This window comes from Bicyclus anynana, chromosome 16 (assembly GCF_947172395.1).
Source record: "Bicyclus anynana chromosome 16, ilBicAnyn1.1, whole genome shotgun sequence".
Classification (NCBI taxonomy): domain Eukaryota; kingdom Metazoa; phylum Arthropoda; class Insecta; order Lepidoptera; family Nymphalidae; genus Bicyclus; species Bicyclus anynana.
Window position 1 is genome coordinate 621,842 of NC_069098.1, and position 13,466 is coordinate 635,307.

General features: G+C 35.2%; 2 protein-coding genes across 10 annotated transcripts in view; both read right to left on the minus strand.

Annotated features, from left to right (window-relative positions):
* LOC112056560 (acid phosphatase type 7) overlaps positions 1-3,590 on the minus strand; it is a 14,330-nt gene extending 10,740 nt beyond the window's left edge. Inside the window, exons 1-2 of the mRNA XM_024097001.2 lie at positions 3,228-3,590; positions 1,357-1,551 (exon numbers count right to left, since the gene is read on the minus strand). Coding sequence (XP_023952769.2) covers positions 1,357-1,551; positions 3,228-3,348 — 316 coding nt within the window. The 5' untranslated portion in view covers positions 3,349-3,590. The remainder of the gene's footprint in view (positions 1-1,356; positions 1,552-3,227) is intronic.
* A 412-nt stretch (positions 3,591-4,002) lies between these two features.
* Positions 4,003-13,466, minus strand: part of LOC112047554 (uncharacterized) — a 164,133-nt gene continuing 154,669 nt past the window's right edge. For 6 of the 9 annotated variants that reach the window (XM_052886014.1, XM_052886012.1, XM_052886011.1 and 3 more), the window contains 6 exons: positions 10,115-13,185; positions 9,670-9,758; positions 9,228-9,312; positions 8,753-8,841; positions 6,983-7,112; positions 4,003-6,367 (listed from right to left, as the gene is read on the minus strand). The gene's annotated coding sequence lies outside the window, so the exon portion shown is untranslated. The remainder of the gene's footprint in view (positions 6,368-6,982; positions 7,113-8,752; positions 8,842-9,227; positions 9,313-9,669; positions 9,759-10,114; positions 13,186-13,466) is intronic. The other 3 variants (XM_052886013.1, XM_052886008.1, XM_052886016.1) reach the window with 3 other exon arrangements.

Here is a 13,466-nt window from a genome sequence, read left to right on the forward strand (position 1 = left end):
CAAAATCTCTTTATAATTTGCTTAAAGACCTTGGCCTCTCTAGGACTGCAGCAAGTACTATATTAGAATAGGTAGCCAAAGCTGCTCTAATAGGATCTCACCAAATTTGGTTAGGCAGGGAGAACAACACGAGCAGAGGAGGGGAGTGTGATCGATCGTCATGGAATTCCTTAAACCTACATCCTGTAGTCACAAGTCCAGGACTCTGCTCGTAGTTTTTCTCTCTAACACACTATGGACCCAGCACCTGTATGGTGAATCCATGGAATGCTAAGATATTTGTCTCATATTTAAAGAGGGGACGTCTGACGAGGCCAGATCAGTTCTAACTAGGGACCATTCCAACAAATTCCTGTGCTATAGGACTTAGGTTTATTGGTGTCTAGACAGTGTACTCACCTCAAACCTTTCTGTAGCCTTTCGTGAACCTAACAATATCTCCTAGAGTGAGATCCATCAGGTGTACTTGATTTGGACTATGTGAGTTACTGAGTTTTTCTTTCTTTTAAGAAATTTTAAAATTCTCAGCCCAGAGTTGGCCCGTTGGTGGTTCTTGCTGCCTTCAGAAGACATGCAACTTTGTGTATCATATGTTTTGTTAAAATAATAGCAGGCGTTCATTATAAGGAACATTCTTGTTAGTTTCAAACCTGTCATGAACCGAGCAGCCTAAGTCGGAAGTTCATTTGCCCCAAAGTATGCCTGAACATACAGTGGTGTTACACCACCATGTCAATCCCCATAATTATCATTAACATCTGATTGTGGTCATTAATGAAGAGTGGTGGGTCTAAGCTTCATATTCCCTCTACTGAAATAGGCTGCTAATGATGAGTTGTAAGTAGCAGTAAATTGTGCTAGAGCTAGTCCTGGCAAGTACTATGATCATGCCTTCTACTGCCAAGCAGCGTTACTGTTTCAGTCTGAAGAGTATGAGCCTTGATACTTATGCCCAGAAAAGCATTTACGAGCACAAAGAATTTTGTAAACTCTTTAAACTCCTCCTTTTTGAAGTTGGTTAATAACTTTCTCCAGAAATCTTTGCGAGCTTTGTTTCGAGTTTCTGTGCATGATTGAATTAGAAATGACAATATCCAAAGAAGAACCAAAATCACCAAATAGCTCAGGAAGTCAAGAAGTTGAAGGAGCAATGGGCATATGATGGACGTTGACACTGGAAAGAACAGTGTTGGTCAACCAACCAAAAGGTGGTGCCGAACATCAAACAGATTTTAGGGAGCCTATGGTGGCTTGAAACCATGATGTTTGTAAACCTATACAACAAGCGTCAAGCAGTGGACGTATATCTTCTGATAATGACAATAATACTTTTTGCCGGTGTTTGCATGGACATACCGTATCTAGTGTTAAACTTTAGATCTGGCAGCAGTGTGCGATGTATCCACATCTTCCTCCGGAGCTTGCCGCCGTCTGTGAACAATGTGCTGTGTCCCACTGCTTCTTGGTCCATAGCCCCTTGTCCGTACTGAACGCGCGACTCTCGCGTGTCGTTGTATGTGGTCCATGTTACTACTATGTTGTTGGTCTTTGCTGAAATTTATTTAAGTGAAGGTCATTAAATATTAGAATTGAAAGGGAAGAAATCATATATTGGTATTTAAGAGATGGAAAGAGATAAACAGGACAAAAAACATGACGTATGGCCTACCTAAAGGATGAATAGCCAAAGACCAATTAGTACAAATGGCAAATACTAGATGATGCCAATGTCCAAGTACAAAATGATTAAGTGCTTTTCCTTTAAAAAACTATAAAATTGGCAACAAATCACATTTCTTATATATGATTCCCCTCATTTGATTTTGATTTTATAATGATTTACAGTATTTGCTGTTATAATAGCTGCAAGTTGCAACAGATATTCTTCATCAAGTGTCTAACTATGACTGTTCATGTGACAGAACCTGATGACAGATGGACGGACAGAGGGACAACAGAGTCTCAGTAATAGAGTCCTGTTTTACCCTTTGGGGACAGAAACCTAACAAAGGATAATTATAAAATACCAAAATTCTAGGAAGAACTACTAAGTCTACTCAATCTGCCAGTAGTTCCTATATTTAATTTAAACAAAAATCAGTATATTTAATTGCCTGAAGTGATTTGTATTTTAATATAAAAGACTATGGGATAGAAAACAAACTGATAATAAACAAATAAACGGCATACATAATAGATATAAAAACCAACCCTTTTTCAATTAAAGACAAAACAAGTTAGCATAGCCAAGATATGTTTATTATCTTAAAGCAAAACAGATGAATTTAAAATAATCTATTCATAAGTCATAACACTGAGGGTATCGCTCTGTAACCTGATTAACAAAGTAAACAACATATTTTATCATTTAAAATGTTCAATAATTTATTTACTCATAAACTCACAACTGTTCACTGTTCTAAGTCTTAAAACCTATTTTTTTGGTCTGTAAGGAATAATTATATTTGCCATAATTTTTAAAATGACAAATATTCCTCTTCCTCAACAATTAATAGTAAAGACTGTCAGGTCATCTAAAATTTTTCAATGATAGAAGTTGGAGTCTCAAACAATAAGAATTTCCAGTTATGTGGAGATGTTGATGTTTTAGGTCAGAGAATTAGAAAGCTGAAGCAGCCATGGGTGATACATACTTTTCTTGTGTATCCGAGTGACTATGGATCTTCTAGGAAACTTCAACTTGACTGCATCACTTGTTCCATCACGAGTACAGCCAGATGAAATCTATTATGTTTCCAAATAGTGTACGTTAAGCTGTACAATACATGATTTTAGGTTTGACTGGTTACGCAGGTCATCACCCTGCGCGCGACTCCCACCCACCCGAATTCGCCTCACGCGCCTTGATTTTAGAGTACTTTATGTATGACCTGCGAAGCTGCGACTTATTTCGGACGTCACAAAGATTGCGTCTGACTATTCCTAATTGTAGTGTAGCACAAGCCTATTTTTCGTAAAAATAACAGTTGTACGAGATGTATGACGGTACCCAAAGTGCTGGAATTGTAAACCTTGCACCAGAAACTGCAGTCTTGATTGACCCTCTACTATTTATTAGTATGTGGATAAAATGGATACAGACAGCTCAACACTGTAGTACATATTATTAGGAAGTCAATCGGCAGTTAATGAAACTTTAACACATCTATTGCATCGACCTGTATCTTTAAAATTGCAGAGTAAAAATTAGAAAAAAATTTACTTACTTCCGAAAGATATATGCACCTGTTCCGGCTGGCAGTAATCGCAGTCATACCCAGGGTCTACGCGAGGATCACTTGCCACTGCCACTGATTTTACTATAAGAACTAGCAGCAGTAATTTCATAGTGACTGCACAGTAAGATCCGAACAAAGAAAATTAATCTAATCAATTGTCCATTCCTTGTCAAGTATGTTTGCACACGATTTTATTGCAAAGAAGACAACACTACAGTTTACTATTACATTAATAAGTGAAATTTATTCTCGAACAACTAGACCTCTATTATGAGGACAATGTTTTTATTATTTTGATAACATTTGGTAAAAACAAATATTGATAACGTTAACGTTACGCAGTACGTGAGTACTGAGTACCAAGGAACATATTTACTCAGGAGAAGAATACCAACCTCATACAAAAAAAGTGGCACTAAAATTACCGCCATCTGTGGAATGCCCCCATTGAAACAATTTGCCAACGCGGGAAATTCAAAGCTAATATATTGTTTTTAAATTTTCACAGTTCAGCTTTTGTAGACGGAATAGCTTTAAAATAAATATTTTTAAAAACCATTTCGATTAATTAATTAATTTAAACAGATATTTATAAACTCTGTCGATTAATTAATTAATTTAAACAGATTTTTAAAAATATTTATTTTAAAACCACTCCGTCCCCAAAAGCTGAACTGTGAAAATATTAAAAACAATATAATAGCACAATATTTTAGTAACAAGTAATTGTATATAATAAATTAAACAATAGAAAGAATAACAGTTTCAAGTTGAAATGTCTTTATTATCAAATAAATATGTTATGCACTTAATCAATTACTAAGTAAACATCAGCACCTTAAATATAATCTACATATATTCATTTTGCTTCTAAAACTAAATTTTATCTTTAAAGTAAAATGAAAACCAAAATAAAAATATATCTATGCATCAATTGGGTATTTGACTTCACTGAGATATTTGGGAAAATCAAGTCAATTATAACTTCACCAATTCATACATAAAAATATAGATTGTCGGGATATTTGTACATATGATAAACTATGCAAACGTCACGCAGTTTCACCAGCGTAGTTCTCGTTCCCGTGGGAATACAGAGATAACAATTATGGCCTAATCCATGATTATAATGCTGTAAGAAATTTTTAAATCAGCAAAGTAGTTTCAGAGCCTATTCAATGCAAACAAACAAATAATCAAATTTCTTCCTCTTTCTAATTAGTATAAATTTCATAAACAATAAAATTATTAGAATTTGGCTAATGAAAGTAGAAACTGAAATCACCCGCCAAATTTTAAAAAATCGGAGTAAATTCTCAAAATTATAGTGCAAATATTGGAATAACTGAGTTTAACACTTATAGTATAGGTAATAATGTATTCACAAAGAAAAACTAATTTAAATAAATTATGAAAACGCATGTGATTTTTAAATTTGGCGGGCAATTTCAGTCTCTACTTTCATTAGCCAAACTTTACAACCTAATGCGATAACATAATATTACTTTTAGGCGAATCAATAGAGCATTTACCCTCTACCTCCTCAGAAACAGCTCTGATTTTGATGATTTTTTTTGTTCAGTTTGTTTCTTCATATTATTTGAAATCAGAAATCTTTTGGAGTGAGGATGGAACGATTTATACTATTTAACAATAGTTATGCTATTTATATAATAAATAATTAAAAATAAACACTACCGACTTCAAAAACACAAAGTTATGCAGTAAACTAATAAGCTGAAGGAAACATTATAATATTTTCTATCTACTGATTACTTTGAAGCCGGTGCCAATTGTACAATTAATGGGTAGGCAATCAATCGTACCGTTTTTTTCCACCTTAAGGATTCGAATTATTTTCCGAAATTTATATGGGACCTACTTCGAAATAAACCCTTTACAAAAAGTAAAGAATTTTCAAAATCGGTCCACTCAGTAAAAAGTTACGCATAGTTTAACATTACAATAAATGGGAAAACAATTAATCATCTTCTATTTTCCTACTATTAGGTTTGAAATTGTTTTCCAACATTTTATGAGACTTTTAGGAATATACCCTTTCTATCAAAAAAAGAATAATCAAAATCGAACCACCCAATAAAAAGTTATGCTTGGTTTTACATTAAAATGAATGAGAAAACAATCAATCGCACATTTAGGATTGATTTTTAAAATTTATATGGAAGCTTTACAATCAAAATACCTTTACAATCTATAAAGAATTTACGAAATCGGACCACTTCGTAATAAGTTACGCATAGTTTTACAATACAATTAATGGGAAAATAACCAGTCATCTTCGTTTTTTTAAAATTTATAATGATTTGGGACCATTGTCGGAATATACCCTTTCTATTTAAAACAAAGTTATTCAAATCGGAATTCGAAGACATGCTTGGTTTTAAACTAAAACAATCAAGAATGATCAATCAAAAGAATTATCAAAATCGGACTACTCATGTTTACAGTTATGCTTGGTTTTACATTACGAAAACAGAATGATTGATTGTTTAACCATTAATTTTAGTATACAACCGATCGGTTGTATACTAAAATTAATGGTTATATATAATGAATATATAAATGGTTAAATAGGTCGGACCGGTCCGATTTTGATAATACTTTTTTATTATAAAGGGTTCATTCCGAAGATAGTCTTTTAAACATATGAAAAAGCAATTCGAACCCTATAGCTAGTAAACAATAGATAACTAATTGTCGGCCCATTAATTGGACCATTGGATAATTGGACCCGCCTTCAAAGTGATCAATAGATAGAAAATATTATAATATTTTCTTTCGTTTGTTAGTTTTCTGCATAAGTTTGTATTTTTGAAGTCGGTTGTATTTAAAAAAAAATATATATGTATAAATAGCATAGATATTTTTTAACAATTTAAATAATTTCGTCCACCAAAACATTTCTGATTCAAAGTCGGAGCTGTTTCTGAGGACTTCCAGCATATGCTTGTTTTATTTATTATTTGATTCCATTATTTCTTTCATAAAAACGTGACATTTTTCATTATGAGAAGTACAGACATAAAGAGACGAATTTTAGTATTCCAAAGAATCATGGTGCAGATGCCTGGTCCATTGATTATATTTGTTACATCAATTGTTGTGACCTGTAATAGAAAATTTCATTTAACATGACTTTTTAAAATGCACTGAAAATAAATATTTACATAATTATATATAATAAGAATTCCTATTCTCATCAGGGACATTTTTAGTCTATTTTCTGCTCCATTTACAAAAAATCATTTTAGGAAGCTCAGCTGTAACCTTGAAAAGTATAGAAATATGGATATTTTGTTACATTATTTACAAGCGGACGCCCGCTACTTCGTATATGTGGAATTCAGTTTTTCACAAACTTGCACACAAACTTAAAAGAGAAATTATAATGTGTTTATTTCAGTTTTTAAAAACAAAACTGTAAGTGTATCTAGGAAACATGTAGTTCATTGTTATTAAGCAGGTCAAAACTACCTTGTTGGTTCAGTAGTTAGCCCATGTGTTTTGGATCACGAGATCCTGGTTCTGTCTTTAAGAGATACTGAGTTTTTGCTTCTGCTAACAAATTCTTAGTCTGGAGTTGGGAAGTTGGTGGTGTCACACCCCGTGCCTCAGAGAGCATGTTAAGCCGTCGAACCCGGTCATTGTCATTAACATTTCTGATAGTGATCATTAATCAATCTAATAATATCAACCTAAGCCGAATGAATAAAGCAAGTTACCTTGTGCTATTTTGCAAAAATGCCAGCAGCAACGTGGCTGCAGTAGTGTGGCTCGGGACGGGTACAGCTAGATCTTCATCTTTTATTTCTATCTCATGATATTTAACAATATATCTTCATTTTACAGCACCTGCAAAAATAAATCAGAAGTTATACATTTTACATAATTATTATTGCATGCACTGCACCTGCAAAAATAAATAAGAAGTATACATTTATGGGGTGTAAGAGGGAGGCTAGTACCAGTCAGCCTCTCCAACTGCCAACATCACCTGCACGTGGTGCACCCTGCAGATTGACCGACGAGGCTCTGGCGACCGACTAATGGCGGTTTAACCATTCCGATTCAGCTAGACTTCACAAGTACCACAGACCGGTGTCAGGCAGCAGCGATACCGGTGCGAGAAGCCTAGGCCTGCGAATGACCAATCCGCATGCCCAGCGTGGTCATTTATGGGCATTACCGTGCAATGTATAGTACAACACAACAAGATCCATGCAAGAGGCCTATGTCCAGCAGTGGACGTCTATCGGCTGATAAGGTATACATTTTACATAATTATTATTGTTACCAGTTAAGAGGATAATCCCAGAGGATGTTGCTATTTCGTGATCTAAACCAGACATTTTCTTTTAGCATAGTACTTGTAGAGCTTACTGTCCCGTGGGAGACTAACATTCCAAAGGACCACAGTATAAAACTGGATAAATGTTATGACCAACAAATGAACTAACTAAAATGGCTATATGGTTAGTCTGTACGCCGTAGAGAGGTGCGAGAGGATTACCAGCAAAATCTCTCTATAATTTGCTTAGAGACCTTGGTCTCTCTAGAAGTGCAGATTTGGGTTACCAAATTTGGCAGACCTTACTATGCAGGGAGAACAACACGAGCAGAGAAGGGGAGTGTTAATCAATTGTCAAGGAATTCTTTAACCTTACGTCCATTGATCACAAGTCCAAGCTCTGCTCAGCGTTTTTCTCTCTGCCACGTGACGGACACCCACATGGTGAATCCATGAATTGGTAAGGTATTCGTCTCAAAAAAAATCATGTTGTACACTAAAATAATTTAGTTGAGTAGGGTGAGGCAAGCAACAATGACCGCGTGAAATACAGTTTTTCACAAATCTCCCTTGATTTTTTCAGGAATAAAAGTTAATTTTAGTGAAATTTATCAATAGTTTTTTCAAGTGATTATAGTTATATACACAATACTAAAATGCAAACAAGGTCTTTTAAATTTTTCGTCTGTCTGTGTTTCTGTTTCTCTGGGATAATCTTTGGAACGGCTGAACCGATTTTAATTGGACTTTCATTGGAAGATAGAGGAAGTTATTGAGCAATATTTAGGCTACTTTTTATCCCAGAAACATGGTTCCCGCTGGATGTTCAAAAACTGAACATCACTCGGTTGAAATCGCGGGCGTCCGCTAGTATTATAATATTGGTTAGCCAATGTGGTTTTGGATAACGAGGTCGTGGCTTCAAATCCTGGGTCAGGCTATCAGATACTTTTTCTTTCTTCCAAGAAATTTACAGTTCTCAGCCTGGAGTTGGTAAGTTGTTTGTATTACACTCCCGTGCCTCGTTCAGGTCATTATCATTAACATCTGATAGTGATCCACAATGAATTTCACTTTATCACCCTTAGCTCACCAACCTTTATTGTAGCAGTGTGGTGGGTCTAAGCTCCATAACCCCTTTTCTATAAAGTCTGTCTCTGTAGTGTCGTTAAAATAGGCTGATAATGATGATGAAGCAGGTTACCTTGTGCTATATTGCAAACATGCCAGCAGCAACTGTGTGGCTCAGCACTGACTGGCACAGCTAGACCTTCATCTTCTATTTTGCTACACCTGAAAAATTAAACATAAAGAATAAATTTTATGTATTTTCACCAGTTAAAAAACAAATAAAAACTAAAAGAATTTTATCAAGTGAAAAATGTGAAGAATAGATTATGAAAAAAAATATATAGAATTGAATTAAGAGCCTCCTCCTTTTTTTGAAGTCGGTTAAAAATAATTCAGTTAAATTCTCATCTTGGAGTTGGGAAGCCTTCAATTCCGATTATTATTATTAGTATCAGATAGTGGTTATTAATTAATTGAACATTTTCACCCTAATCCCACCAACAGCATTGGAGCAGTGTGGTGGGTCTCAGCTCCATAATCACTTTTCTATAAGGCCTGGCCCTGTCATGCCGTTAAAATAGGCTGATAATGATGATGAAGCAGGTTACCTTGTGCTATTTTGCAAACATGCCAGTAGCAACTGTGTGGCTCAGCACTGGCACAGCTAGACCTTCATCTTCTATTTTGCTACACCTGAAAAATTAAACATAAAGAATAAATTTTATATATTTTCACCAGTTAAAAAACAAATAAAAACTAAAAGAATTTTATTAAGTGGAAAAAGTGAAGAATAGATTATGAAAATAAAAACATAGAAGTCGGTTAAAAATAATTCAGTTAAATTCTCATCTTGGAGTTTGGAAGCCTTCAATCCCGATTATTATCATTAGCATCAGATAGTGGTTGTTAATTAATTGAACATTATCACCCTAAGCCCACCAACCTTTATTGTAGCAGTGTGGTGGGTCTAAGCTCCATAACCCCTTTTCTATAAAGTCTGTCTCTGTAGTGTCGTTAAAATAGGCTGATAATGATGATGAAGCAGGTTACCTTGTGCTATATTGCAAACATGCCAGCAGCAACTGTGTGGCTCAGCACTGACTGGCACAGCTAGACCTTCATCTTCTATTTTGCTACACCTGAAAAATTAAACATAAAGAATAAATTTTATGTATTTTCACCAGTTAAAAAACAAATAAAAACTAAAAGAATTTTATTAAGTGGAAAAAGTGAAGAATAGATTATGAAAATAAAAACATAGAAGTCGGTTAAAAATAATTCAGTTAAATTCTCATCTTGGAGTTTGGAAGCCTTCAATCCCGATTATTATCATTAGCATCAGATAGTGGTTGTTAATTAATTGAACATTCTCACCCTAAGCCCACCAACAGCATTGGAGCAGTGTGGTGGGTCTCAGCTCCATAATCACTTTTCTATAAGGCCTGGCCCTGTAAAGCCGTTAAAATAGGTTGATAATAACGATGAAGCAGGTTACCTTGTGCTATTTTGTCTCCCAACACGGCTGGTCCCCGCGGGAGCACTAGACCACACCCCTCCAACTGAAACCAAAACTCGCACAACAATTAAAATTGCTACTCTTAACACTAGAACGTTAAGAACAGAAGAAAGCTTAGCCGAACTAGAAAAAGCATTAGAAAACATACACTATGACATTTTAGGCATATGCGAAATGAGAAGACTAGATGAGAAGATAGACGAACGAGAAAGTTACATATTGTTTCAAAAAGGCACAATCGCTGGTAAAAGAGGTGTCGGATTCCTTATCAAGAAGTCTTTAAAGGAATACATTCTAGAGCTGATTGGCATATCAGACAGAATGGCAGTACTCAACATTAAACTACCTGGATACAAAAAAATATGGACCATAGTTCAAGTATATGCCCCAACTGAAACAACACCTAAACAAGACATTGAGGACTTTTATAACAAGCTATCAGACATAATAAGAAAATATGACAATAATAACCTCATTGTCATGGGCGATTTTAACGCACAAATAGGCACTACAAGAGAACCAGGGGAAGAACATGTACTCGGTAAGTATGGTTATGGAGAGAGGAGTCCTAATGGATACATATTAATAGATTTTCTAATACAAAACAACTTGGCACTACTCAATTCGATTTTCAAGAAAAAGAAAAGAAACAAGTGGACCTGGATATCTCCAGATGGAAAATCCAAAAATGAAATTGATTTCATCATCACAAACAAAGTCAAACATTTCAATGACACACATGTCATACAAAAGTTAAATTTTAACACCGATCACCGCATGGTGCGTAGCTTTCTCAAGGTGAACCCTTCAAAAAACTCACGAAGATCTATAACCAATACCAACACTTTGCCACCTGAAGAATACGCAAAAATAACTAACCCATCTGACATCAAAACTCTCATTGATATTGTAAATTCCGATAAAAGTGTACATGAAAAATATAACCATTTAGAGGAAAAACTGACACATATCCAAACGACACTGAAACCAAACATGATCAAAAACAACAACAAATTTAGTGATAGAACAATCATGTTACTGGAAGAAAGAAAATTACTAATATCAAAGAAAAACAAAGACCGAAAAAGTATCGCCATACTTAGTAAACAGATACGAGAAAGTATGAGGAAAGATAGGAAATTAAAACGAATAACAAAATTAGAATATACAATTCAAAAAACAGGCGGTACCAAAAAGGCATTTAAAGACTTAAAGGACCATGGAAAGGAATGGATTCCCAAACTGAGAAGCAATAAGTCAGGCCTTGAGACAAAACGGAAAGAAATTCAGAAAATAGCTACAGAATATTACAGAAATCTCTACTCAAAGGCAGACAAGGACGAAGACTCAGAAATAAACTCGGAGCCAACAAATATAAACAACGACATACCACCCATACTCAAGACAGAAGTACAGAGAGCTATCTATTCCCAAAAAATGGAAACAGCTCCAGGACCTGACAAAATACCAAACGAACTGTTAAGAGGTACAGCTGAAGAATTGACTCCGATTCTAACAAAACTTTTCAATACATTCTTAGCACAAGCATGATTCCAGAGCAGTGGGGTAAATCTCACATAATTCTTCTGCACAAAAAAGGACCTAAGGAAGACATCAGCAATTACAGACCAATAAGCTTGATATCGAACATCTACAAAGTCTTCGCAAAAGTTATCCTAGAAAGAATTGCACAACAACTGAACGAGAATCAGCCTATAGAGCAGGCTGGATTTAGAAAAAACTACAGCACAATCGACCATATTCACACAATCAAACAAATTTTAGAAAAGAGCAAAGAGTACCAAAAGCCTGTTTATATAATTTTCGTAGACTACTCTAAAGCATTTGATAGCTTGAATCACAACTACATTTGGTCAACACTAAAACAGCAAGGAGTGGACATCTGCTACATAAATGTCATGCAAAACATTTACAGACAAAGCAAAGGGAGTATAAAACTGGAAACGATAGGTAGCCCATTTCCTATAGACAGAGGTGTTAGACAAGGAGACCCACTGTCACCAAATCTGTTTACTGCAGTGCTGGAGAATATCTTCAAACGCCTTGACTGGGCTGAATATGGTCTGAATATAAATGGCCGCCGCCTAAATCATTTGAGATTTGCAGACGATCTCATCTTGCTGGAAGAGGACCCATATAAAATACAAATAATGGTACAGTCTTTAGCCAGTAAAAGTAAAGAAGTAGGCCTTTTAATGAATACTGCAAAAACAAAACTAATGACTAACTCAAAAGAGGTTGATATAGTTCTGGATGGAAATAAGCTCGAGTATGTACAAGAGTATGTGTATTTGGGTCAGATAATTGCTCCTATAGACCAAATGTCAAAAGAAGTAAACAAGAGAATTGCTAGTGGGTGGAGAAAATACTGGTCACTAAAGGAAATAATGAAAAGCAAAGAAATAAATATGTCCATTAAGAGGAAAACCTTCAATACGTCTATACTCCCTTGTATAACATACGGAAGCGAAACTTGGTCCCTGACACAAAAACATAGAGAAAAGTTAGCTAAGTGTCAGAGGGCAATGGAACGAAGTATTTTGGGTATAAGACTAAAGGACAGGATCACCTCAAGTGAGGTAAAACATAGGACAAAACTCGCTGATGTTCTCATTAGAATCGACCTCTTGAAATGGCGTTGGACGGGACACATGTTGCGCTGCACAACCGATAAATGGAGCAAGCAGGTGACACTCTGGTACCCAAGGGACAGTACCAGACAACGTGGACGTCCAATAAGAAGGTGGGAGGACGACATCCGCCTAACCCTGGGGCCACGCTGGACCAGAGTTGCGGCTGACAGGGTGCAGTGGAAGCAGCTGGAGGAGGCCTATGTCAGAAGACACTTTGAACAGAGGGACATAATATAATCAATTAAATCAAACACAACACTCATGTAACCAAAAGCTGTTCAAAATAAAAGGCTATTTTATTTTATTTTTTTTATTATTTTGCAAACATGCCAGCAGCAACTGTGTGGCTCAGCACTGACTGGCACAGCTAGACCTTCATCTTCTATTTTGCTACACCTGAAAATTTAAACATAAAGAATAAATTTTATGTATTTTCACCAGTTAAAAAACAAATAAAAACTAAAAGAATTTTATTAAGTGAAAAATGTGAATAATAGATTATGAAAAAAAAACATAGACTCGAATTGAGAACCTCCTTCTTTTTTTAAAATCGGTTAAAAATTTAAAAAAAAAATTCAGTCAAATTCTCATCTTGGAGTTGGGAAGCCGATAGCAAAATTTCACATATTTTCACCAGGTAAAACAAAACAAAAACTAAAATAATTTTATTAAGTGAA